We start from the raw sequence: 27,674 nt of genomic DNA, 5'->3' as shown, positions 1-27,674 counted from the left end.
TATCATCTGTGTGTGGATTCAAATTGCATCATCATTGAATAGCTGGGAACATATGATCTTTGCTGCAACTTACTCATTAAACTGAAACTTTTTGGGGGAGCTATGCCTTAATGATTATAAATTAATGTAAGCTTGTATTATTTGGGATGCTAGTAGCTATGGAGGGTAGATATGTGACAAACATAGGTTTTTCTCATGAGAATAAGTCATTAATTTTCCTAAAAGAAAAATCATACAGAACGTCGAAGTGCCTAGGAATTCTTCAATGTTTGGTATTTTTTGTTTGTTTGTTTTTTAAAATTTTTAAAGTTTTTAGTAACATCTGCATTTACAAATTGACAACTAGGAAGGTATTTATACTGCATTATGTATAATTTTTTTTCCTCTCTCACCTCTTTTAAGGGGTTAAATATGTTCAAGCCTCTGTCCTTATGACCTTATGGCCTTGTCTGTATTTTTCTTGATGACTGAATAGCATATCTGTAAAGTAGCTGTGTTCCACAAAGCAATTATAAAACTCCTTTGCAGCAGTAATTCCAACACTTAGCACATTGAGCAGATCCCATAAAAGACAGCATGTATCCATCTAGAATGTATCTCTCTTTGAAGTAAGTGAATCTCTTTTATATGCTTCAGTTTATGAGGAGTGCAGCGAGGGAAACTTCCTTCTTGGCTTCTTTCTTGGCTATCTCAGAGTTCTCTGTTGTGGTAGCATCAGGAACATAGATAATCTCTCCCTGTAGTACTTCATGAGAGATTTATGCCTTAGCAGCTGTAAATGTCACCCATAAAGCTTTTTTCCATATATTGGCTGAAATTGATAATTGTAGGACTTCAGTTATACTAATCCAGAATTTATCCATCTCTCGCTTTCTTTACTGGCACAAATTTTTCTGTACTGTATTTTTCCTCTTATACTTTCTGCTTTTTGCTTGTTGTAAGGAAAAGTTGACTTGATCATCTGAGAGTTCATCAGCCAGAAATCAGAGTGAGGATATTTCTTAAATTATGTTACAGTTTTCTCTTCCAGCATAACAATAAAAATTGCAATATCTCCTGTATTTGTCTGGAACTCTTTCGTACTCTCTGTGGTTTAGCACTTTATTCCTGCATGTCCCGGGTCAGTGCAGTGGTGTTTGGGAAGCAGGGGGGTCACAGCGGTGGCTCCTGTGAGAAGCTGCTGAAGCTCCCCCAGTTCCAGTCCCTCAAGGCCGAGCAGATCTGGGAAGCTGGATGTGCCTCTGCCACTGACATGTTCAAGAGAGGGAAAAGGAAACTGCAGAAATATGAAAAAGAGACCTGCAGAGCAGGGGAAGAGGTGAGAGAGAAATGGAGCAGTCCCTGAAGGACCACGGTGGGGTAAATGTGGATTTGCAGCCCCTGAAGTGCCAGAGATGGGCAGAGGTGAAGCTGCTGCAGCCTGTGGGGGATGACAGAGAGGGTCAGCTGTGGATCTGCAGCCCTGGAGGAGCCCGTGGCAGAGGAGGTGACTGTTCCCGCAGCAGCCGTGACTCTGTGGGCAGCCCGGGCTGGAGCAGTTCCTGAGGGAGTGCAGCCCATGGAGGGACTCATGGCCGAGGGGTTCCTGAAGGACTCTCTGGCGTGAGAGGGAGCCCGCGCTGGAGCGGGGGCAGAATGTGAGGAGTCCTCCCCTGAGGAGGAAGGAGCGGCAGAAACCCGTGTGGGGAACTGAGCCTGAACCCCCCCTGCCCGTCCCCTGTGCCCTGAGGGGAGGCGGCAGTGAAGCGATCCGGGCCCGGGGAGAGGGGAGGGCTGGGGGGTAGGTGTTAAGCTCTGGCCCTGTTTTCTCTTTCTCCTTGTCCATGAAATGAGTTCTTTTCCTTCCCAAGCTGAACCTCTCAGGTTTGTGTAACAGGGGAATGCAAAGCTCCCTGTCCTTGTCCGATCAAGGAGCCTTTGGGTGGATTTTCTCCTCCCTGCCCCACAGTGGGATGGGGGCTGAGGGAGCGGAGCCCTGGTTGGTACCGGCTGGGCCCAAACCATGACCCAAGGAAGTATAAAAATATATGTTTAACTTTCAGCATGGAATCCATCCTCTTGCTTGTTTTTACTGGGATATTCATCTTTCCAACTTAATCACATTTTAAAAAATTCCTAAGTCCTGAAAGAAAATGCTTTGGCAAAGGAAGAAAAGTCCATTCCAGACCTTGAATCTGGAGTGCACTGAAAGCAAAAGAGAAAAGAGAAAGTGTGGTATCCAGAGTCCTTACCCACACAGGTATTATGATCTGAGCGCTCCAGAACATGTGCATCATATGCCATCTACATTCTTTTTCTGTGGAAGATCAGAAGAAAAATCAATTCAGTAGCTTCTCATAAATGAAGATAAACCACAAGGGAATCTATTAGGGAACAAGGAGTGTAAATCACCACATTCAACAGCTTTTTGGTGTTTAGTTACACTGAAAAAACCACACAAATACATGAGATAGTGTAGAGCAAACACGGTCCATGGGTCTGCATACAGAGATTATGAAGCATGGCCAAGAAGGTAATTATTAGACTTCAGGTTTTTTTCAGCTGGGTTGTGCTGAAAAAGACAAGAAATTCAATTAATCTGCTTGTTCTGTGGAAGGAATTAAAAGCTGACCTTCTGCTGGGGGGGAAAAAAAAAATAAAAAAAAATTAAGAGATATTTGAGATCGACTTTTTCTTTACCAGAAAAAGAACTACTATAATTAAGTTTGTGGAATAAAAAGCAGAATGAAAGGCAGCAAGGAATAGTTGCTGTTGGTTTGCTCCTTTTTTTTTTGTTTGTATGTTTTTAATTGACAGTCGTTACCTTATTACAAAACTGCTTTATTAGGGGAACATGGTGTAAAGTATCTTGAAGAAAAAAAAAAAAAAGCTGAGGCATCTTTCTGAAAGCTGTGCTGCAGCTCAAGCAGAAGTGTTGTGCTGTATATGTAGATACATATATTCTCACAGATACATATGTTCTCACAAAGTCCAAACTGACCTAAATAATGATGCAACTTGAATTGTTTATTAGAAGAAAGTTGATCTATGTGTATATATATAGATTCATTTTATACACTGCTTGGAAAAGGTGGCTGAATAGAAAGATCAAAATGTAAAGTTCTTGGATGTAAATAATCAACACAGCTGTCATGGCATAAACCAGTAAATTATTTCACATAAGCTTCATTTGTATTAGTAAATAATTTTTATCTTCACCTCATGAAGAACTTTAGTTGCTGAATGAGGCAATTTGCAAGAAGGGAAGAAATTGTGTAATAATTGATACTTAATAATGTGAAACTTTTACTTTTTTCTGAAGACAGTTTGAAGTTACCAGTAGGTTCATACACTAAACTTGGACAATTCTTTAGTTGTTAGCCATAATGATTTTTGCTTTCCAAATGATAAATTCTGCTGGGATTTATCTGCAAAATTATGTGTAACTTTTATCTGGCTAGGCTAGCCCTGCATGGACTAGCATAGAGAAAATAAGAAAAGTGTGTGGGATTAGAAGGACAGGTGGGGGTAACAGAGGTGCCAACTAATCCATAGCAGACCAAGCTCTTTCTGATACTTAAAAGCTGCTTTTCCTAGGTATGCTTCTAGTTTTGAGAATGTTGTTCATATGTGAGAGAATGTAATTCTTGGCTTTGTTTGGAAGAAATGTATCAGCATCAGAACTGTTAAAAAGAATTCTCCTATTGATGCTATAATTCATCTATTGAACAGATGAAAAAAGTGGGACATTTAGAGGATAACTTGTAATTTTCAGTCTGATCAGGTGAGCTGAAGGTTTTGGTGTGGTCAAGCTCAATGGAGGTAATAGGGTACCACCCAGTCGTGTTAAATGTAAATCATGACGTAATAATACATGAATATTTATGAGTCCCGTATTTTTTAGATGGTTCTTAGTTTAATAAATACCTCTGAAATGCTTATGTGACAGACATGAAAATGCTACTGGGGATTTTGGGTAAAGAGGGGACTAAAATACTTGAAATCTTCTGAGTCTATGAAATTGGCTATACAGAGTTTATTCTTTTATCTGAACATTTTTGTAAATTATAAAAAGAAACCCAAAACCTGTTTTTACTGTATGAGCAATGTCTTCCTAACTAGTTTACTTTCCTAATTTTTTTAAGCCACAAAAAATTTCCAAAATTGAAGTTGCACTATGGTAGTAATGCTGGTTCTTTCAGTTTTTGAAAACAAAAGTTGCATGCAGGTAAATTGGCTGAATTGTACATTTGTTGATCAACAGCAACTTCCATTCTACAAGTGATAAAGAATACAATAAAATGTGGAAAGAAAAAAATAATTAGTTCTAAAACTCCTTTACAAGCCTCTTCAAACAGAAATTCAGTCGTGCTTCAAAGAATGAATTGTGCATCTTCCTTTTTTTTGATATTTTGTCCACATGTAGACAGTAATCCACTGATTTAATTGGATCCTGATCACAAGGCCTCTGTGTGGTATGCCTGTGTGTGCCTTGTAGTGGCTGAGGCAATAAACAGAGAGCTTCAGGTGTTGCACTGCATCTGAACTTGTCCTTGGAGTAAGCTTCTGACCTGCAAACCTACTACAGGTCTGGAATTGAACAGGGAAAGAGACAGCAGAACGAGTGATTATACTGTCCAGCATACAGACAGAGACAGGTGCAGCCTTAGAATATTATATATATAGATAAATTCCAGGGAAGAATGTTAATGTTGTATATATGAGAAGGCATCCTGCATGGTAAGTCCTGTCTTTGCAAAGAAAGGCTCTCAGTTGACTCTGAATTTGTAGAAACTTCGTTTAACTTACAAGGTAAAACCAAATGATTTTCTGTTCAATCTTCTGCATTAGCTGGAAACCTTAAAAAAACAAAACAAAACATCAACACCCCCCCCAAAAAGACCCCCACAAAACAAACAAACAAACAAACAAACCCAAAACCAAAAAACAAACCACCACACCAAAACTTTAATAACAGGTGTTTTGAAAAATTAGCCAGTACCTCATGTAATGATTTACCTTTGAGTAATCCTGTGGAACTGTATACCTTCTGAAACAGGGTAGCTTCTGTAAAACCAGTTGTAACTTTATGAATCCCAATGTAACTAATTAAAAAAGGAAATTATTTTAGTAACAATATGTGAACTCACAGAATAATTGGGTTGTAATTCAATCTGTCAGCTCTGCTGCCATTCATAAACCTGGGGTTTATGAAAGCCTCAGAAATCTCAGGTTGAATTACCTCATTTTTCTGTAGTAACGTGGAAAAATGTATATCTTAGCATTTCGTTTGTAAGACTGAGGATGTTTATAACCCTGAAAATATTACTTAAATGTGTACTTACAATGAAATTCCAATTTTACATTTGGAGGAAAAAAGTAAACTGCAGTACAATTCACAGTTTTTTATTTAGAGTTTATATCAGTTAATTAAGGTGTTCACTGTGGGTGTTCATACGCATACGTTGCTTTCTTTTTTTATCTTTTGTGTATGCCAAATATTTTCTTATGTGTCAATATTTCAGGTAAAACAAATTACTGTCTATAGAGCTTGCATTTACTTTAATACTTAGTTTGGTTTACTATTGAAATGCAGTCTTACTAGTTGCCTGAAAATTACCCTTCAACCTCATATATACAATTTTCTTAACATAATAAAAGTCAGTTGTGGAACAGAGATCAAAATATTGGTATATGTACTGTATTTACAAGTTTTTATTATAGGACTTCATTCTCTCAAGGCAGTTCCTAACTATTCTCTTTCCCTCAGGTTGCTGAGTCAAACCATGAAGGACCATTTGGTAAGAGTGGCTAATGAAGCAGAATTTATCTTGAACAGACAGAGAGCAGAAGATATTAACCGGCATGCTGAATTTGAGGTAGGACATTAAATCTTCTTTTTCAAAAAACCAAACCACTGAAATATACCAAGCCATTGTGTTTTAGGGTTCCAATGGGTGATTCAAGCTTCAGGAGGTTTCATCCTGAAAAGTGTCTTGCAGGCACAGGGTGTTTTGATAGTTTTTCACTAACTGATAGAAACATGGGCTGTGCAGAGCAGCTCAGAACTTGTCAGAATCTGCAAACCATAGCTTGTGAAGGAGGGAATTTTGTTATACTGATGCTGCTCTTTTCCATCAAGCAAATATCACTGTATGTGTTGAAGATATTTAGTGTCACAGTGAAGATGCAGATCTGAAAAAAACACCTTCCTGAAAGCAAATAGCAGGCTGTTAAGTGCCAAATGAGAAATTCCTTTTTTTCCTATTTGTATAATTTGCTAAATAGCAGTGAAGTGAAAAAAAAAAAAAAAGTGAAATCACTTAATACATCTCTTAAACTATTTTATGTTTTGCATGCCTTGGTGTGGTTTTGTTATGTTTTTATATTTTCATCCCACTTAAGGGATTATAAAGGGAAGTAATGGTCTTTGTTTTTATAGACTTGTAATAAAAATAAAAACCTTTTTTCTCAATCACTTCAGTCATGCCTCCATTTTGGATCTCAGTTACATCTCGTATCTCCTTTCTCTGTTCTTTAATTATAGGGTTTTCTAAATGAAAATGAAGCTAAATCTCACTAACATTCTGCTTAACGAGTACTTGGGTCTTTCTTCTGACATGTGATACTACTTGTGGTTTTGTTTTTAAAATGAAGCATTAAGAGATTGAAGGCACATTTGTGCTTAAACGTATTTCTAAACTGTTTTTCTCTTAAATCTTTGCTTGAAAAAATACTCCCCAAAGATGAAAGCATATTTGTCTTAGGCAGCGCTTATGTTCTAAAGGTCATCTGTGTTGGCCCCCGGATTCAAGCTGTGCGTTGTTTAATAACATATCTGCACTTCATCTAGAGCTAGTTACCCCCTCCTGCAAACAGAGATGTTGGAAGATATCTGCAGTACCATTTTGCAGTGGTGAAATAGCAGGCATGTTTCATTTATTACCTCAAGGGTTTAGCCACAGTCCTGTGGAGATGAAAAGTGCATCTTTTTACTTTGTTGCCCAATAGTCATTGTTGTAGAACATTCTTGACATCTTTCACTCAGATACATGCATGATATGGCATTACTGATGAGATGAACAGCCTGGTTTTTTCTTTAGATGCAAATTTTTTGCAAAGGGGTGTGTGTGTATGTGGGAAATCTGTGGGAAATAAAGGATTCTGTCCTGTAAATAAGGCTATCAGTGAACACCACTGTTTGGTGACAACCTCTCCATTAGCCTTATTTCAGTCTCAAGACATCTTTTATGATGTCTGGAAGAAATTTACCCTAAGCATCAACTTACACTTTACTATGGCTCTGAGTTTTGCTGTGAGAACTCTCTAGGATAGCAGTTGATTGGTACATTTTTAAGTTGATGCTCATTTGGATCTGTGCTATCTCAGTATGATGGCTCACAGGGTTTAAGTCATCAGGTTGAACTTAAACAGAAAGTAGTGTGCTAAAATAGCAGCAGCCTCTTTATCAAGTTCAGTTTTGTTGTGTTGGAAGCACTTGGATTTAACATCACTTGTACAGGTGTGCATATTGAGGATCTACAACCACTGGATTCTGTTGGGTGCTTAAATATTAAACGCGGTGTCTCATGAAGTTAGTGTTACTGATGCCTGTGGCGGACTTCAGTCAGTTTATGTTTCAGAGGGATCTGTTGCTCACACCTGCTTGAATCTGGAGGTATCACATCAACAAGCAGCAATCCTGTGCATCATGTTCCACCCATGGTATGGTCTGGTTTTCCCATGTCCTGTCAAGTGTGCTTGGCTTGTTTTAGCACAATGGTACTTTTTAGCTATGGTGTTGCTCAAAGCCTTTTAATGTAGTGCTCCAGGCTATAGAAAACTTCCCATTCTTCTGTCGTGCCCAGAGATGGATCTGTCACTTCACTAGACTGGAGCCATTAATGGGGAGGGATCTGTAGTATGCTTTGGTGGGCTGCTGACCTGCTGTGTGTTGCAGTTGGTAGGTATGTTCCCAGTGTAGAAATGGATGTCAGTCATGGTGCCTGGTGTTTTGGTCCCAGCACTCGTGACACACAGCCATGTGACAGGAAAGGCTTGCAAATAAGAGAAAAATGACTTTTTGAATGATTGATAACAACCTTTGATCTGATTAATTTCTCCATCTGGAGGACTTACAAGGAAGCAGAATAGCAGATGATGAGCTACAGAGTTTTTTGGCTAGCCTAACTGATGGGTTTGGTGACCATTTCCTTGATTTGCTGCTTTCCAATTTTTTAAAAAAAAATCTGATGTAGATATCTTGCACCAATAATGTCCTAAGATGAGGAATTTCCCTGCTGTGGTAGTTCAAGAGACTGAGCACATCATGTGTACAGCAAAAACATTGAACAGTTTCTGGGAAAACATTGCAATCCTATAACATTTAGCCTTGAAGAGTGGTATATGCAAATGTGATTTTGGTAACATTTAAAAGCATTTTTGTGACTGTGGTAATTATTAGTTGCAAAGTTGCAACTTTAAAAAAAATGATTGGGATGAGTGTGTGTTCAGAACAAAAGCAAGCTTTGCCAGTCTGAGCTCTGGGTAGAAGGGAGATGAGGCTGCTTGAGTGAGGGATAAAGGTTCAGAGATAGAGGTAAAGGTAGCAAGAACTTCATCTTTATTCAGAGTTGCATTTCTCGTGTTTTAGATCACATATGAAATATTCTAAATTAACATTGGGTCAGCAAAAATCCAGCCCTCAGATATCTTTTTAAAGATCTTTTTAAACCACTACTTGGTTTTATTTCTCCCATTTCTGAAAGTCACGACAAGAATGAGCCTTTCAGTATGAGTGCCAGATTTTGGACAGGTTTGCACCATAGTGACAGAGGCAAAAGGCAAAATATCTTGTCATTATTTAAAATGGAAATCCGGTATTTGGAGCACATGGAAGCAAGAGAAAGCAATGGGAAATTTAGGCAAGCTTCATAATGCAGTGCTGCAGCTACAGCATTTGGTTATAACTGGGGTAAGGATGGTCATTGTAAGAGGAAGGAGAAACCTAGGAAAATAGCAGTGCCATTCCTAGTATTACCTGTGCTGAACAACTGCTCTTCAGAAATGCAATCCAAAGAAGTTACTTGTAATATGACATTTTAAAAGTTGCACAGGGTCTAGAGGGGAAGGTGCCACTCCTATTTGCTTCTTAATTCATTGCAGGTTCAGGACAGATGTTTTCTGCTGTCTGGTGGTACCCTGTGTTGGTCAGAACATTGAGAGGAATGTGGCTATGCCCTTTCTATAAAGTAGGATGACCAGGAAGGTGAGGAAGAGTCTCTAAAGCAAGGGTGGGGTTTTTTTGCACAGTTTCTGTTTGTGCTGTAACTTTAGATATACAGGAGACTCAAGTGCCTAAGTGAGATACATTTAAATTAAAAGGCTTTAAAGAAACCTTTTCTCCCAACATCTTCCAAAGGTAATTTTTTCAGAAATGTCAAATGAAGCATCTTGAACAGCAGCAAAATCTGCATGTGCACTTCTGTCTCTGGAGTCAAGAAAGGGCATCCATCACCTTGTCTACTTTCTGTTCCTTCCTTTTTGTCAGGAGACTCCATCTCCATTTGCATTGCAGACCCCTCCTTTGCCTCTGCAGACCTGCACTCCAGATGCTGCTTCAGCCTAGAGGTATCCACATGCCTCATGGAAGATGCAATCTCCCACCCTCTCTAGAGGGCTCTACCTAGCAATTCAGCAACCTGGTTAAAGTTTTTTTGGTTTTTTGTTTGGTCTTGGTTTTGTTTGGTTCTTTGTTTTTTGTTTTGTTTTTGGTTTTTTTTAGTAGTGGATAACATGAGTTAAGAGAACAAGTTCTGAGCAAACCAGTCTGCTGTCTTTCTTCTAAGATGGCATTGTAAAGAAGGCAGACATTTTTGGAATTGAAGGGTAAATTTTTCTAAGGCTGAATGCAGTAAGAGGTCAACTTTTTTACTTCCTATGTTTTTCCTGATCCATTCTTCACCTGTATTTTCATTGTTACCTCTATAAGTAGTTACATCTACCAATGTAAACGTATGGGGATGTCATAGGATAACCTGAGACATACTTACCCATTTTACAATGTTATTAAGCCTCAAAGAACCCAGATGAAGCAGTGTTCCACTCATTTCTTCAGTCAGGGGGCCATGGAACACAAATTTTTACAGTCAATGTGAAGATGTGAGCAAGCCTAACAGAACTTGTGACCCTTAAATTTTGCCCAGTGTCTTTGGCATTTACATGCACAGATCTCAGGGTAGAGACCTTTCCAAATCTCACCCTGAGTTTTGGGGGAAGCTGAGAACCCTGGAGGGAAAGGCTCTTTATGCCTGAATTCCAATATCAGGTTTCATGGTGCCACCTAGACTGCCATCTAGAAATGACCTTGAAAAATGAGATGATTTTCACTGTCTTAGATTATGTGTACAGAGTGTTGTGGGGTCAGGCCTATGTGAATAATTGGATTTGGTGTGAGGAGGGGGAGGGAGTTTTTTACTCTAATTGACTTTATTTTATAATTTATGACAGAAGTGCCCAGTGTCTTGGATATGTATCCTGTCTTATGTAAATCTCTTCATGTGTTTGTGTCTGAATAGACCTATCTTTGGAATTTTAAATATGTGAACCTCTAAGCAGTTTTGGCCTGGAGTGTTCAAGCATCACCTAACAAAGATTTAATTTGCTCTCAGAAGGCACTACTGAATTTTGATGAAAATCTGTGATGTCACATCTCAGTGCTTGTGTCAAGTGCTTTGATGAATATTCTTACAGCAACGTGGAGGGCATTTGCCTGAATGATTCACATACAGGAATAGGAAGAGAGGGGGAAATGACTGTACAGAACCATTGTAATATTGCATATCATAAAATTGTAGAATAATTTGAGTTGGAAGGGACCTCTAAAGTACCAAATGGACATTGGACTACAATAATTTTCAGAAAACTTCTGAGAACATCTGAGCAAGGAGTCTTCATTCTCAGTTTGTGAGGAAAACAGACACTTCAGTAATTTTTGCAGTAAAATGGAGCTGCTCCTGTAATTGACAAACTGACCTGCCTCACAGAAGTGTCTTTCTTAAACTTTGTGTGGTGTCACTCCCTTCAATTTTGGATCTTATTTTTTTCAAATATTCATCACTTATAAAATATAAATTGCTGGCCCTCTTGTTATTTGCTTTCTGTTGATTAGCTGAGGATTTCACGTGACTTTCCCTTTGCGTTTGTTATAAATCACACTAGGCAGCTAACTTCTCTGCATGATTTCTCTTCAGTAATTAAATCTACCATTTGCAGCTGCTGTAAAATTTGTTGCCCTTTTCTATTCAGTTATGTATTTTCATGCGGAAGACTTGGACTTCCTCACAGGTTTAATTCTTATTCAGCGTCAATTTATAGGCTGTGTGCATTATACAGGATGTTTTACTTCATGGCTCATGCTGAGTAATGAATCTTTATGTTAATACAAGTATTGCCTTGGCAGATAAGATGCAACACTAGGCAAGTTTTCAGTAGTGACTTGGATGTAGCTATTTGCTTTTTGTTTCCTTGGCAGAAAGCAAAATTCAGTGGTTCTGTTGATTGGTAATATTTTGTTTTCTGCACCTTTCCCCCTTTAGTCTAATGTTTGAAGATGTTCTTTGTATCAGAGGAAGTAATGAAAAAGTGCTGGGAATCAGTTGTGGCAAAACACCCATAAGTCAAGGAGAATGTTTCAGAGCCCTTGAAAGAATGATGAAAAGGTTATTTGGTGTCTTTGTAGTTTCTCTAGGTGATTATTACTTCTATATGTAACAAAGAATTACTGTGATACAAGATACTTACTTGACTCCATCTCTATTCTCCCTATAATTTTCCAGTGTTTTTAATAGAAGTAGCTTTATTTTATAACTCATGCACCAACTAATCATTCTGTGACTCTGACAATATCATTTTATATGAAGTGTTATTCATCACACTTAATGGCAGTGACCTTATTTATTAGAACAAAAGATTTTGGCATGCTTTCAGTGGGTGCTGGGTATGGTAGGATGGGTTCTCAGCAATGAATCTTTCCAAAGCATATGAAGATAGTGAATAGTGCAAGATGTGTCCTGTAATAAACAAAAGTTAATGTCCATAACATTGCAAAAAGGCAATGTGGAAACCAAAGGAATTTAGATGTACCCTCACAGAAAAAAATAAGATTTTACACGTTTCATTATTAATGAGCTTAAATGTCTCTCACATTTAGATTCTTAAATAAATGCTACCCTTTTTTGGTAGAAGGAGGAAAAATTTTGGCTTTCATTTCTAAACACATTCTTTGAGGAAATACAAACTTTTCTACAGAGTGCTGAACAGGGAAGAATGTTGTTGTTTCTCAAGTAGAGGACAAGGTAGTTATGTTCTTCTGCAATACGTTGGCAAGTCCAAAACTGGAAAATAAAATTTCTCATATTCCTGTGGTGGCAATTTTTAGAATTCATTTGTTTCACGTGAGTCAAAGGATTCTGAAATGGAGAGGTCCTTTTCCATTTAAACTTTATAACTTTTTCTCTGTGGTCTGGGAAGTGCTGGGAATAAAGTAGTTACTGAATAAGAAAGGAGTGAAAAATTGTTTCTCTTCCACAAGGCATCACTATGCAATGGGAGGAGAAGGAATGAAAACTTGCACTGGAATGCTGAGATATCTCTTCTCATTCTGTCTCAATTTTATATCAAAATACATTACAGTCTGAAAGCTATCAAAGTTTTAATAACATTGTTTCTCTAGCATCTTGAAAGAAAATTAATTTTATAACTATCTCCCATAGACTTTTCTGGTGAAGCAAGAAGTGATATTATCTTCATTACTGTTTCTGGTTAATATTTCTGGCAAATTATGAGACTATGTGAAGAGATAAAGCTAGTAAGCAGCAATGCATTATTGGGCTTTTCAGATCATATTGAATATGAAAGTGAAATAGATTCCTAATTGTAGCTATTTCATAGGAAAAAAGATCCATCTTTTTTCTGATACTAACAAATTTATTACTTTATAATTAATACTTAATGTTGCGGGAGGAGCCCTTCTTGCTCCTAGGGCTGATCCTGAGGCCTTGGGGCTTAGCCCATTCCTGGACGATGTCCTAGGGCTGTTCCTGGGGCTCCAGGATCTACCCCTTCTTGCCTGCTCCTGGGGCTCCTTGAGCTGTGGGCTTCTCCATCCTCACTGAAGAGTGAGAGCTCTCTCTGTGGGTGTCAGCTGCTCTCTTATTGGCCCCGTGCTCCTGCACATGCTCAGGAGGGAGGCCAGACACAGGTGAACCCACACCCACTCATCAGTAACTCAGGGCACCTGGTCCTGTCTCACTACAACTTACTGTTTAGTAGAGTCTTATTGACACTAATCCACATTTTAGAAGCTATGTTCTTGTTCATTAACATACTACATGTAATCTAAAAAAAAATCCAGAGGTGACCTGCAGAGAAGAGTCTCTTCTGCAGAGTGTTTTACAATATTAGCTGTATGAGATTTTACCTTTTTATGGCCCTTTTTCTCTCCTTTTACGTATTTAACACATTGCTTATTCTTCACTTTCTGTGAATGATAAACTTTATTTTAAAAACTGTCACCCCCTCTTGTAAGTGCTGTTACATGTGATTGTTTTCACTAGAGATGATCTATGCATTTTATTAACCTACTCTCCATGGCTTTGGATGTCAGCAAAATATGCTCTGGAGTTGTTATTTTAGCATTTGTAGACCCTGGAAACCTAAAGAAACCTTTTTGCTTGTAGGAGCCAGACTCAATTCCTGCGTCCACTTATGTTTTATAATTGCTCTAATTGCTGAATTGAAACAACAGAGACAAGAAGAAAATGAAGTAATGAGGAGGAGGGAGAGCAGCACTGTATATTTCTGCTGTGATCTGGTGGACTGTGAAAACAGAGTCCTTTTTAAACTTAACTTTTGCCGTGACAATGCATCTTAACTTTTTTGTGTGTGTGTGAAATCCATAATTTTAAGGCTGACAGGGTGGCTTCATTTTTTAAAAAAATTTTTATTTTATTTTTAAAAATAATTTGGCTCAATAATAAATAATTGAGCTCAATATCACACACAATCCAGAATAAAAATTTGTGCATGCTTACAAGATTCATCAACATAGACAATGTAATCTCTGAAGATTGAAAAGGTTTCTGTAGTAATGTTTTTTGTAGTAATTTTTTTTAATTGCTAACCTAGCCAAAACCAGGACAAAGTGAAAATTCTAAGTCTCAAACTTGTTATGTAACTTCTTCGAAAGAATAACTCTGAAAGTAAAACTCTAGAGAGTAAAAGGTGAGTAAAAATCAATAACCAGTAATTTGGAATCTCTCTTGCACACCAATGATTGAGTTCTGTGTTAGGAAAACAAGTACAGAAATATGAATGTCTGGCCTTTAATTAATATGTGTGCAGGAATTATATAGGTAAGTTCCACTGATCACAGATAATTCTTTTTGCATACTGACTTGTGGTGGGAATTACTCAAATACTTAGATGAACATGTCTGATAGAGCCACAGGATCTGCCAGTGTTCTGAAACAGGAGATAATTTAGCAGTAAACATGAATAATTTGAACTTTGTTTAGAGCCTTCAAATTGAAAAATAATTTGTGATGTTAATACAAAATATGGAAATTCCAGCACTTGGAAATTCCATGCCTTTTCTATTCCTCTGTATCAATGATGCTCTTTTGTGTCATAGATGGATGACTTGCTGAGACTCAAGAGCATCTGTACTGAGTTAGACCAAAAATCCATCAAATTCAGTGAGAGTTGAACAGTACATGTGCAGGGACAGCCTAAGAACGGTGCAGTTATAAAGGGGTAGTCCCATGGCACTACCTAGGTGGCAGGGATCACAATTTGGACATAGATTTGCAGTTCTCTTGGAGAATTTCACCTGTTGCTTTATCTCCCAGTCACTACATTAGCATTTTTCATGTTTGAGTGTTGTTTTTGCTATCTTAAATTAGAGCTATCAGTAAAGTTTGACAGCTCTTCCACCTTCAAGTCACTTATAAATACATTTATAGCACAGTGGGTGATTTTCCTCCACTTTGAAGACTTCATTCTTTTTTAAAACTCGTTTCTTTTATTTTATTCAATTTTTATCAACATAAGGATGTTCCTGTATGCCATACTGTGTCCTGCCTTTCTTTAAATATCTTTTTGGCATTCAAACAGTGGACTTCATGAAGCAGATCTTTCTTGTTAGTGTCTCCAGTGACTTGTTGAAAGAAATCCAGTGAATCATGACTTCCCTTGACAAAAGCAATGATGACTCTTGCCAGTGTGTTTATTGCATTGTTTGCTTTTTGTTTGAAACACAGCTACCAATTTGCCTTTGATAAATGAAAGACTTATTGCCATGTCGTTCCCTGCTGTCCTTTGTAGTCTGTTTGCCATGTTTTATTCTTTTGGTACTTGCAGCAGTTTGAAGAACACTGTAGCTACCAGCTCAGCTGCATTCATGCCTGAGTTCTTCTGTATCACCAGAATCCTGTCTGGTTCTAGCAGTTGGTCACTTCTCTGTTCTAAAAGAAACCTTCAGTGCTAGCACTTCTCTGTGCTGGCCTTGTCTTCCAAAAGGTCTTTTTATCCTTTGATCTTCTAGTAGCTCTACCAAGATACCTTAATAGACCCATTTGTTTAAAAAATAATTTATTTTACTGCCTTTTATGCCTTTATGCCAGTGTTCCTCGAACTCTTTTCACCTGCTTCATTCTGTTTTTTTAAACTAACATCCTGCAATTGACATATTTTTCTGTTTTCCTTCTTTGAACAAGCTTCTTGAAGAATGCAATTTTTTTGGTCTTCTTTCTCTGCAGTTTAGCTATTCTAGCTTTTTTTTTGTCTTTTAAAGGCATTTGATGGATGTCACACTATTCCTTTGAACCCCTAATATTGTGGGTTTTTATACAGTTTTGTTGTTTATGAAAACATTTTCCATGTTTTGCTGCATATTTTTATGCTCATAATATGAAAACTAAGCTAGCGAGGCATTAAATTTCTTGCTTGAACTTAGACACTCCCATCAGAAATGTTGTTGTTCTCACCTATTCATGAAAAATAAATTAGCAGTGTTTACCTTGTTTATTATTCATGTACCAACTTTATGGTAGTTCACACTAGGCAGTGAATCTGAAATTCTCTTGACTGAAGTCATACAGTGTACATAGAATGTAAATTTTTAGCATTAACAAAGCAAATATCCTATTATGCTTAATTGGAGATTTTCTACTAAAATTTCTATCTAAAGATCCATGTGTTTACTTACGTGCCTTACAGTGTTAGGAGTCCTTCACCTTTGAAGAACAGACACTGGTGACACTACACATCTCTCTTATGTGCTTTAGTATGGATTAGTTCCATTTAAATGAGAAAGACATCATATTAAAACAATCTGACATTGGTGCTGACAAGGTCAGAAAAGATCTTTAGGGAATACCTGAAGATGTTTTTTTCTCCCTGTTCTTACTGGTAGGTTTTATTGAAATACTCTGTTTAATTGTAAACTTTTAAAAATTTTTAGTACTTGCATTCAACATAGATAGCTGGTATGTACCTGTTGTCTTTTGGATTCATTGGTCTTTTTTCTTTAGTTTTTTCTAATTTTTCCTTTTTTATTACTTATCATATTTCATTTTACTAGGCTAAATGTGTTTTATCATCTAGGGTTTTTTCTTCTAAGAGGTTGTCTGCATGCTCTCGATCATCTTAGTAGCTCTGCTGTGTCTCTTCTAGGAAGACTGATTCCTACTGGCACATGGATGAGCAAGGCTAATCACATTGATAAATCCATTATCAAGCTTATTATCCTCAGACTGTGGATACTTAAGGAAAAGTTTATGAAAAGGAGAAAAAACAGTAACACTCTCTCAGAATGTACTCTTACTCTTCTGCAATTTGAAGTTAAGGGTTTTCTGGTTCTTGCTTGCCAGAAATGAAGGTCATGTGCTTAGTACCCCTTCAGGGATTATTCCCCCATTTGTCCAGTAAAACTTCAAACCCACATAGACTTTCAGTAGGATTTTCACTGAGTTAATTGCAAATTGTAGTGGCATCTTACTTTTATCCTTGTTTTACTTTTCTATACATCCAGGAACCTCAGACTGCTCTTACACACTTTTTTTGGTTTTGCTAAAATTGTTTATGATCAAACAGTTCATAATACCATTAATTTCCAGGTGAAATATATTCAACAATTCTTTATAATTCAAGAATTAGAAGAAACATTTACATCTTTAGATTCTTCCATCAAGGCACAGAGAAGTGAATTATTGAAAAGGTAAAAATAAATTTGTTTGCCTTCTGTCAGGGTTCATATCCACAGCCAACCTTGATAGTAGACTAGAATGATTTAGACAAGTTTGCTTTGGAGATTCATAACATATGCTTGCTGGACAGAATTGAGTTATCTGTGCTCTGGAGAGTAAGTTATTGTAGCAGGAGCTGACAGAGATGAAGATAACTGAGGGAAATTCAATTACCTTTTAGTGTTTTCCTTCTAATAGGATTCTTAATGTGAAAAAGATCCTTAGATGATGCGCCTGTCCTGCTTTATGAGATCTGCTTTGATACCTGCATCCAGAATAAAGTGAACTCTTCAGGCCTTCATTAGGGATGAAATATGCATCTGATTGCTAAATGGGTGTTAACTTCTGATCCAACATATTATCATTTGTAGTGCAGCTGTGTTTGACAGTCTTTTGTCAGTAATCATTTTCAAAACTATAGTTTCTATGTGAGAAGCTTCTTTGTAATAGCAGCTGAAGGAGATCACAAAACTGTAATTTCCTTAAATTCTAACTCTGCTTCTGCATGTTTGTCTTCTCACTTGTCTTTTCCTGGCAAGGGCACCTGAGTTGCAAATTCTGCTTAAAACTGACCCAGGTCCAGGCCGTTGGGCTAGAAGCCCATCCCACTTGACTATAGCTGGATTTCATGTGAAACCTCTGCAGTTCTGAAAAAAACAGAGTTGGGTGGTCCTTATAGGTATTAGGATGCTGTGATGAGTGTTTCTTGTAAAAATTTATATTTTTTCCATAATGGCTGAAATGTAAATTTCTCTGAAGACTGCTCATTCTGCATCTATAAGTGTGAAAACATACTGCATACAATTCTGTGTACCTGTAATATTCTTTCTCACTCAATTACTGCATGTAGACGAATGTGGTTATGTGTATATCCTCCACAAGATTTTTTTTTTTAATTTTGAAATGAGAAATAAACAGAAAACTCATTAAATGGATCTTATCATATATTCTTCTTATGAAATATGTTTCTGTAGTATTCTTTCTTTTTTCTTAATGCTGACAACACAGAAAATTATTCCAGTAGCAACTGCTTGGTGCTACATATTGTACTTGATTTCTCTGAAATATACCTATGGTAGTTACAATACTGACTCTGTAAATTTTGAAGCAAATATGGAACATTTTTAGTCTTTGTTCCATATCTCTCAGAATAAGGATCCAGAGCTTACATGTATGAGTGTTTATAAGTTAAACTGCTGTAATTTAAAGCAGGGAATATTCTCTTCTCACACTGTGAATGGTCAGAATATTTCAAATGTTGTCTCTTTCTGGATAATAAAATCACAGATTTTAGAATAAATTGTTATACTCCTCTACAATTTTTAGAGCAAAAGTCAACCTTTCAAGAGTGATATAACTTTTTCAAAATAAAAAATGTTAATTAAAACCCAAACCCATTCGTACCTATGTCATGCTGTTCTGAAATTCCAAAATTGTTACATTAATGCATAAGAAACAATCACAAAGGAAAAAACTTCCTACAGTATTTCTAATTAAATATGAAACATAGACTACAAAAAAAAGTGAGAGCAGTGGGGAAAAAAAGCTGAAATAATTTTCTTTTCATATTTTGATGCTAGAGGAATTCTGACAAGAGGCTTTAGGTTAAAAGGGATGTTTACTAAAGTGTAGGGATTGTGACTCCTCAACATGTTTCAAAAGTAAGTGGATAGGAGTGATTTTGAAGAGTAGGTGATATAGAAAGCCATATTTTAAGAATCCTTCCCATTTGCTTCTGGATTTTTTTTTAAATCCTTTCCATTTCATCAGCCTCTTATTCAAACTGCCTGACTTTTAAAATGCGTGGTCCTGTAAGGAAGAAGCCTCCTGAGTCTTGAGTCTTCAACCTGAAGTTGAAGAGCAAGTTAGTGACTTGCTAGTAATTTGTGAAACAGCAGAACTGAGTGTGTTATTTTTTAATAAAATCCCATATAATCCTCCTTTTTGTCACAGAATCTCTGATAGGCATTTGAAATTCCTCTGAGAAAAAAAAATTCATAATGCTTTCCCTGAATACAAAATTAAAATGTTTCTGTGGATACAGATGAAGGTGCAGTGGCTTAATGGCAGAAACTAAAGGGGTTTTTTTCTGTGTGGGGGAAGGAAATGCTTTGTCCTTTTTAGCAGTGTTGCTCTAGGATATCTGCCAGTCAAGATGATCATTCTCCATGGTGAGAGGCTGGAAGGGTTCTGAACTGTCAGAGATCAAGTCCACTAAATTATCTCTTGTGGCAAGCATGACAGAAGGTGCTGAAGGACAGATGGGTTACTTTTTAGTTTAGTTTTAGTTTTTAGTTTACCTTCATTTTCATGTCTGAATGTTTCATAGCTGAGATTTCACAAAAGGTTTGCTAAATATGACACAGAATGATTTTAAAGCTCTTGTTACTGGTGCAGAATGATAGGTGATGTCTTCCTACTTTAATTACCATTATGTGTCCCCCTGTATACATTGATCTTACTGTGTGTGCTGATGATATTTTTCCTTTTGTTCTTAATGTCTGGTAAGTAAAAGACTACAGTGTAGAACACTTTCAAAACATGCAATTGATTCTGCTTGTGCAGAACAAAGTTATAGAAAGAGAAAGGCAAACTAAAATATATATTTTTAAAAAGTTGTTGTTTATTAAGCCACATAAGTGACATCTTAAGTAGTTTGGTTAGTTCTAAAACCAACTCGTGGTGTCCAAAGTTCTGAAGCTTGGTAAAGTTGTCCTTGTCATTGGCATGCAGACAGCCATGGCAAGATAGGGAATGATTCTGTTAAATGTCTCACTATCTTAAAGGAATGGGATTTCTCTGTTCATGAGTTTGTATATTTTGATACATCCTGTATTAAAATAAAAGTTGTGCTCTCAAACCAAGACACTAAAGAGGAAAAGCTGAAAATGCTTTAGGGGGAACTATGTGGACAATAGAGATAGAACAGGAGCTAATCCTTCTGTCTTTTGGAAATTGGGAACTTTATATAATCTTGGAACTTTTTAATGTGGAGATTTTGGCTGGAAATATATTTGCTTTGCATGCGTTTTGCAAATTTATAAGAAAATTTAGTGAGTGTGCTATAGCAGGAATATCAAACAATAGGTAACAAAATCAACAGAGGGGTGTTTATTAATTTTTCATTGTATTTTACTTATAATATGAATGAAAATTCTTCATAAAATGAGTCCTATATAGGAATACACATTCCAGGAAGGTAGATGTAGACAATTAGCAGAAGTCCTGTGTTACTAATGTATATATACTACTATATATACTAATTTACTAAATACTAATATACTTGAGTGCTTAGAACTGTGTCTTTGATATCTAGAGAAATTAAACATTTTTAACTCATGCATATGCTATTGCTAGAGGTTGAATCCACCTTTATAGATTAAAGTACAAGGTACAAGGTATTTCGTAATAAGGTTCCAAATTAACTTTTTGGTATATCTGCTTATCATTCATCATTCTCTTCCTGTTCTTTTTGCTCTCTCTTTCAATGAAGTTTGAATTTCTTTAAAGTTAGGTTGGGTTTTTTTTCTCTTGTTTTATAAAAGAAGGTTGACAAAGTGTTTCTGAATTACTCTAAATATTCTAAAAAAACATGCCTTGTTTTTATTGCCTTTCCATATTGTGAGGTGTTAGTTTCATGGCTGTCAGAAATGCACCTTTTTGCCCCTACTATGAAAAAGTATTCAGAATTCATATTACACATCTTGTGAAAAGCTGCTTTTATGTTGTACTTTAAGGGCTTCTTAATTAGTAAGTTGCATTGTTCAAAAATACTCAGTAGTCTCTAACCTGCTCTTAGAGACTTTATGCAGAGTTTATCTGCTCCATCTGAACTCCACGTGACTCTCAGTCTGTTCAGGTGTCTCTCCTGTTCCAAGTCTTGGTGTTGCAAGGAACTATGTTGGCTTCAGGGTGTCCAGAAATCAGAATCCTAGGGAAGGACAGGAAATAATCCTAATTATTTGGCAGCTGAGGCCAGAACTGCTGGACTGTTTTCTACCTACCTGCAGGCAGCAGAGCTCCTTAGTGGAACAAGGCAGCTGGAGACGTGGTGGTCATGGTTGGTGAACGAGGCCACTTCAGAGCTTTAGTTCCTTGGGGTTTCTTGGTCATGTGTTATCTGGCCCTTGGTCATGTGAAGGTTTTCACAAGACCTTAAAGACTGGATTGAAAGCCACAGCAAGGTTTATTTGCCAAATGTGTCCTGAGCTGGCAGCACCCACAGACAGTGGGTAACTACTGCCCCTACCTCCACTAGCTCATCCCAAAGCACAGAGCCACTTGTACAGAACTGTTGAGCTTTATTGCTTCTAAACTGTAGTGGAACTGTACTACACTTATTTCTATCTTGAAAAACGTCTTGTACTCAAATTGAAAGCCCAAGCATAATGTTTTTAGAATCTTGGCCTGTTTTAAACCAAGAGAAGTGTGAAGGGACTCTGGAGACAACCCAGATTTACAGACAGACAGGGAGGAAAGTGTCTATCCTAGTGCATGCTTTGAATGCAAAGCATTCGGGCATATCTAAAGTAAGAACTGGCTTCCTGGATTCAAAAAGAACATTTGTCTCTGCACATTTTTTATGCTAGTGGTTAGCAGAGCGAGATTATTGGAATAGTGTAGCTGTAGGGTAAGTATAGTAAGCCCCAGTTTCCAGCAGGGAGTAAGAGCTCTTGCTTGTGTAGTTTTTTCTCTGACTGTGGTCCAAGGTTGCTACTCTTAACACAATGTAAATGAGAGAAACAGAAAGAAGAATGCTTAAAAAAATAATCTGTGGTACAATGGATGCTGGAGAGTAAATTTGATATTATTTGTCTCATCTCTTTACTGTTTATTCTGTTGGTTGTTTTTATGTACAGTTGAACTCCTGTTAGTTTGTCTCATTTACCTGTGCTGCTCACTTGTGTTCATTTGAAAGGTACAGCCTCAGTAGAAGTGCTGTTGCCTAGTGTTAAGTTGGGTGTACTGAAGCTTAATACTGCAAGACTTAAAGGTAAAAATAAAGCTGTTGACTCAGCACAGATTAAAACCAGATGTCTCTTGAGATCCTTGCATTTCTCTCTAATCACTAAGCCAAATTGACTGTGGTAGGTTTTTTTTCTGGTCATGACCATGGTTTTACCAGTCTGTGTTTGTCGTGATCTAAGTCAACTGTGGTTTTTTTTCCCCTCTTGTGATTTTAAATGCACGCTTTTTCCCCTCCAGGAATGTCTGGTTTACAAAACCACCTTTTTTTTTTTCTTTCCCTGCTCCTCTTTTCCCCCCCATACCACATTTCTATTACAAACAGTTGATTTAGATGCAGATTCTTTTTAATCTTCAAATCAGAGAGAAGACTGGAAAAGTGGATAAATGAGGTTTGGAAAACTATAGGTTGCAGAGATGAGAAGCTATTTCATTGTGTTCAGTCCATTAAAACAAGAAGAAATTGAAGAGATACTTTGATAAGTGTTCTGCTGGTGTTAACCTTGATGGCTATTATCGGGGGGATGATGCTATATCTATTTCATTGGCTTAAGCTTTTTTCATGCTGAGAGAAATCAATACTTTGAGTCGTTGGATGACAGAGGCATCACTTCAGAATTGAGGGTGGCTGTCAGACGTTGTCATTGGTTGACTTTTTGTTCGCTGTTGAGGTTTTAAGCTTTCATTTTTCTAAGTCTTATTCAGGAGTCTTTGTAAGATTTCCCTAGGTAGTATTTTTAGTCTAGACTTTAAAACCTCAGGTCAAAGGTCAAGTGCAGAGATCTGTGAAAGCAGAGCACTGACGACCTCCTTCATTTGCTAAAATATCCTTATTTTAAGGAAATTTGCATTAAGGGCAAGATTATAATGATTTCAGGGATGGCTTTTCCTCTTAAATAGTTCTCTCTGAGACAGGTTGTTCACTAAGCAAGTAGTGCTTAGTCACATTAGACAAAACTGCCATACATAGAAGTGTTCACACATCTCTGAGTTGAAGAATAGAAGTAAAAACGGTGAAATACTGCTTTTTAAAACCCTCCACTAATACACTTTCTCATAGTTTGTTGAAAGTATTAGATGGTAGTTTTGGGTAATCAGAAGTGCACATTACAGATAGTACTTTGCAGAGAAAATACTTTACATGACATTTTTTTAAAGATCAAAGGTAAAATAGTTCTAAAACCAAGTAGATTTAATCCTTCTCTTCACTGAAATATTGACAGGCAGACCAGACTAAGTCACCCTGTCAGTATTTTTGCAATAGTATTTCTGGCAACTTTCCTGCATGCAGAATGTGTTGTATTTTCATATCTATAACTTGCCTTTTGAATGACCTTGTGCTCCTTCAAAATTACTGTGCCATAAATCTTCAGACAACCTACGTGTTCACACATCCTGCAGTCTTCTCCAAGCAGAGTCCAGGAGAGAGGAAAAAACCCTGTTCTGCTCTGTGATAAGAGCAAAGACAAGGTTTCTGTTTCATCCTGGATGAAAGGGTAGTGAACAAGGGTCTTCCCTCTTTTCTGTGCTGGGTCAAGGGCAGATTCTGCTTAATACACTTTCCCTTTTAAAAACTTTTAAGAGCCAGTGAGCTTAAGTCTTTGTAGATAACCCATGCATTGTATATATTAAAATACATTTTTCTTCTTTCAACATTTTCAGTTACATCACGAGTGTGACTGCAGGACTTTTGTGATTGTAATATACAATATTATAATATACAATACTACAATATAATATACATTACAAACTCACCCAACACTAGTGGAAAAGAAGTCAGACAAATTTGTTTGCATGCAGCTGCATATCTAATTGTATGACCATATTTTAGCATGACAGGATGCATATTGTAAGCACAAAAGATCAAACAATAAAGAAATGAAGCTATAAAAATAGATGTTTAACTTCATGCACAGAAATCAAACTGAATTTTTATTTTACAGCAATTTAATGATTGATATTTAGTGCCAAGTATTAATAGGTACCACTCTATATCCTGGTATTGCATCCCTGGAAGTAGTGGAAGTGATGAACCTGAAGGCATCTGGAAAATCAAAAAATGCAGTTGAAAAGCAAACACTTTTTTAGTGCTTTCAGAAAGCCTCTTAGTGGTGATTCCCTGCTTTGGGATGAGTCTCTTCCCATTTCTTTTGGTGGATCCAGTCTCCCTTCACACCTGTATTAACAGGTATCTGTGAGGCAGAGAGGTAGAAATAGCTTCTCTGTTGTGGAATATTTGGCAGATATTGTGGGTAAGAAGCACAGGACAGTTGCTAAGTCACCTTTATAATCAAAGAGATTATTCCTGCAAAACTTTCTTCATGTTAGGAGCTGTGCACGTGTGTGCCAGATACTTGGCAGAACTGTGATTTCTTTCTGTTCTCATTTGTAAAATAGACTGTAAAGAGTGTGCTATGGTTTAGAGTCTCTCCTGCAGTGATGTATTTTATGGGATTTCTGCATGTGGGAGTCTCTGTTTTGGTGGGTAACTGCAAGTTTCTATTCATATTAAACAAGGAATTTGCTAAAAAAATTGAGTCCCATATTTTTTAGTTTTGTAGCAGGCTGATTCTGTTTTCATGGAAGTTGTCAGGATAATAAAATACCATTTTTTCTTTCATTTGTATGTCACAGCTACATTTTAAAAATCTGTTGGTATTTAATGAAAGATGAATTCCAAATCACATCATAAAGAGACTTTTTTTTTTTTTAAAGAAGTACAAGTTCATTATATCTTTTACAAAACATTCTAGTTTGATTTCCATTTTATCATGTTTTAAGGTCAAATGTGACTTTAATGTTCCATAAAGAGACAGAGATTGATAATGGGGAAAGAATAACCCTCTAATGTGATTTATATCTATGGATTTTATGTCAGATATGAAAAGTTGCTGTTCAAATTGTAAAGGAGGATCCATTAAAGAGCACTTTAAAACATTTTACTACTTAGCTTACCTTATACACTTGTTTTTAGAATTCTGCCCTTTCAGGCAACTTAAAAATAACAGCTTAGGCAACATTTACAAAGTGCTGAAAAGAACTCAGCATCATCATGGGTGGAAAATAGATTAATGTCTTGAAAAAGACAGCTGTATTTAAAAAGAGCTAGAAAAATCTTCTTTATTGTTAGTTATGATTTAGCCATCTTACAGTTTTGTGAAGAGGGGTGGCAGAGTGCTTCCTACAGGAGTACAAAAGCCACTTGATGTCTCAGTGACTTGGGAAGTCATCTGCTCATTCTTCACTCCTTCTGGATGTCTGTTCATCAGGTGAGCATTGCTCTAAGGTGTGGGAAAAATTATGAGGAAATTTGTAATCATATTAAAATTGTAAAAACAGCTTTTCCAAATTTGTTCATCTGTTAGTACATTTTTGTTATCTAATGTCTATGAAAATCTACACAATCTCAATTTTTATCTGTATTTCTCTCACTTTATATGGCACACAGAAATTTGTATGTACACACATATACATAACATTGATAGTCTGGATGTTTTTTATTTGCAGCAGGTTTCTAATGCTTATAGCTATATAAACATTATATACATATAGCTAGACTTATATAGAAAGTGTATTGCTACTGGTTTTTAACATAGAAAGCATTTTGATATTGTTCTGCTGTCTAAGTTCTAACAAAAAATTGTACCAGTGTCTGCATCAGCTGCACTTCACAAAGCAAAAGCAATTTTTTGTTGTTGTCAGGCAGATGTTTGTGTCCATTCTACTAACAAGATCATAGAATAATCCAATCATTGACAAAGGCTGAAATGCTTTGTCTGGCATATGTGATCTGTGGAATTGCCAGATGAAAACTGAAATTAGAAACAGGGAGTGCTGAACTGAGGAAAATCTTGTGTTGTTTCTACTGATCTTGTAATTTGTTGTGGGTCTTCATGAGGAGTGGTTTAATGAGAAGGGTGATCTAAATTTGCTGCCTTTTTATGAGTTCTGTGTTAACAGACAAATTTTCAGAAGACCAGCAATACCCCAAATGATAAGAAAATGTTGTAACAAGTTTTGAGTTCTGTTTGTAAGGGTGGCTTTAAATTCTTGCTAGTATTTGGTTCTGAGTATCTCAGTTTATACAACAGGTGTAGTACAGCTAGGAAAATGATTAACTTTCTGTGGTGGCCTGCAAATGTACTCAACTTCAAGAAGCCATCTGGTAAAGATCTTTTCAGTCTTCACATGCATTTTGTCATCTGCAGATTTTTTTCCTTATATATTTTTAGTTATATATTTATATAAACAGCAGCAAATGGTTGGATGCCCAAATCTAACAGAGAGTCACAGGAGAGGGTGGTCAGCTCAGTGGCATTCATCATTCTGAAACTTGCCTCTTGGTTTTGTAATGCTATTCACTTTTTTATGGAATAAAAGTGATTGTGCCTAGGTGTTTTATTATGCATTCATGCCACTAACTTGGTGTTTGCTAAATCTTGCATGTGTATGCTGTGGGCTTAAAGAATTCATGACAAGCCAAGATCCTCTGCTTGGCTCTCTCAGCAGATTTACTGTGGGCAGCTACATGGTGCCTCAGTTACCAAAACTCTAGCATGGGGTTAATTCTTATTTCTCAAGGGTTTTGTATATAAGTGATAAATTATGAAGTGCTTCAAAGTTCCTTTGGGTGATGTCACTAAAATGCAAAGTAACAAACTCTTTATTTTCTTCCTAGTCACTGTGTGCCCAGTATTCTGCAGACAAACGGGAAGAAGAAAAAATGTGTCACCATTTGATAACAGCAGCTAAGTACAGAGACCAGGTGACTGCAACTCAACTAATACAGAAAATTATAAATATTCTGACAGACAAGCATGGAGCCTGGGGAAGCTCTGCACCAAGGTAAGGCATTTTTGGGATAATGTTCAGTCTTTCTGAGAATAGGGCTGTGCTCAGCTATGCTCTGTTGCTTTGAATTAATGTGTCATTGCCAAATTTAAAGTTGTTTTTTTTTTAAACAAAGTAATATAAAAAAGGTAAAATGAATGTATCACTGAGTGTCAGAGAACTAGTGTTCTGTTAGAGCAGTAAAAACCAAAGTGTTCCTCTTGTGACTTTAAACTTTGCTATAACAATGTAATAGAATTTATTTTGAGTGTTCCAATTCCACCTCTATGATTTATTTGAAAAAATTTCTTCAAGGTAAGTATTTTCTTACCACTGGCTTCTTTCAGGGTGTGTTATATGGTTCAAGGTTCAACCACAATTTAGTAGCTTGTCTTTTTCCTGTGAAACTCTAAACAAACATCTTTTTAAATCAGATGGAAATTATTATTTTTATTTTAGGATTCTCCTGGTGAAAACAGTACTGCTGAATTAATTCCTCTTCTGATGATACTTGCCTAACGTCTTTAGCATAAATCACAGCCAAAATTCCACTTGCAAATCTAAACTGCAAGTTCAAGTCCTTGTATTACATCT

The 27,674-nt window shown here is 36.8% G+C and overlaps 1 protein-coding gene across 2 annotated transcripts in view; it reads left to right on the top strand.

Moving 5' to 3' along the window:
- The window catches only part of LRBA (LPS responsive beige-like anchor protein), a 387,071-nt gene that overhangs the window by 132,030 nt on the left and 227,367 nt on the right, over positions 1–27,674 (top strand). For both annotated transcript variants that reach the window (XM_008500801.2, XM_030450868.1), the window contains exons 35-36: positions 5,750–5,858; positions 26,929–27,095. In XM_008500801.2, the coding sequence (XP_008499023.2) occupies positions 5,750–5,858; positions 26,929–27,095 (276 nt within the window). The remainder of the gene's footprint in view (positions 1–5,749; positions 5,859–26,928; positions 27,096–27,674) is intronic.

The sequence above is a fragment of the Calypte anna genome, chromosome 4B (genome assembly GCF_003957555.1).
Source record: "Calypte anna isolate BGI_N300 chromosome 4B, bCalAnn1_v1.p, whole genome shotgun sequence".
Taxonomy (NCBI): Eukaryota; Metazoa; Chordata; class Aves; order Apodiformes; family Trochilidae; genus Calypte; species Calypte anna.
Note: the sequence above shows the minus strand (reverse complement) of the source record. Positions and strands in the feature narration are given on the sequence as shown.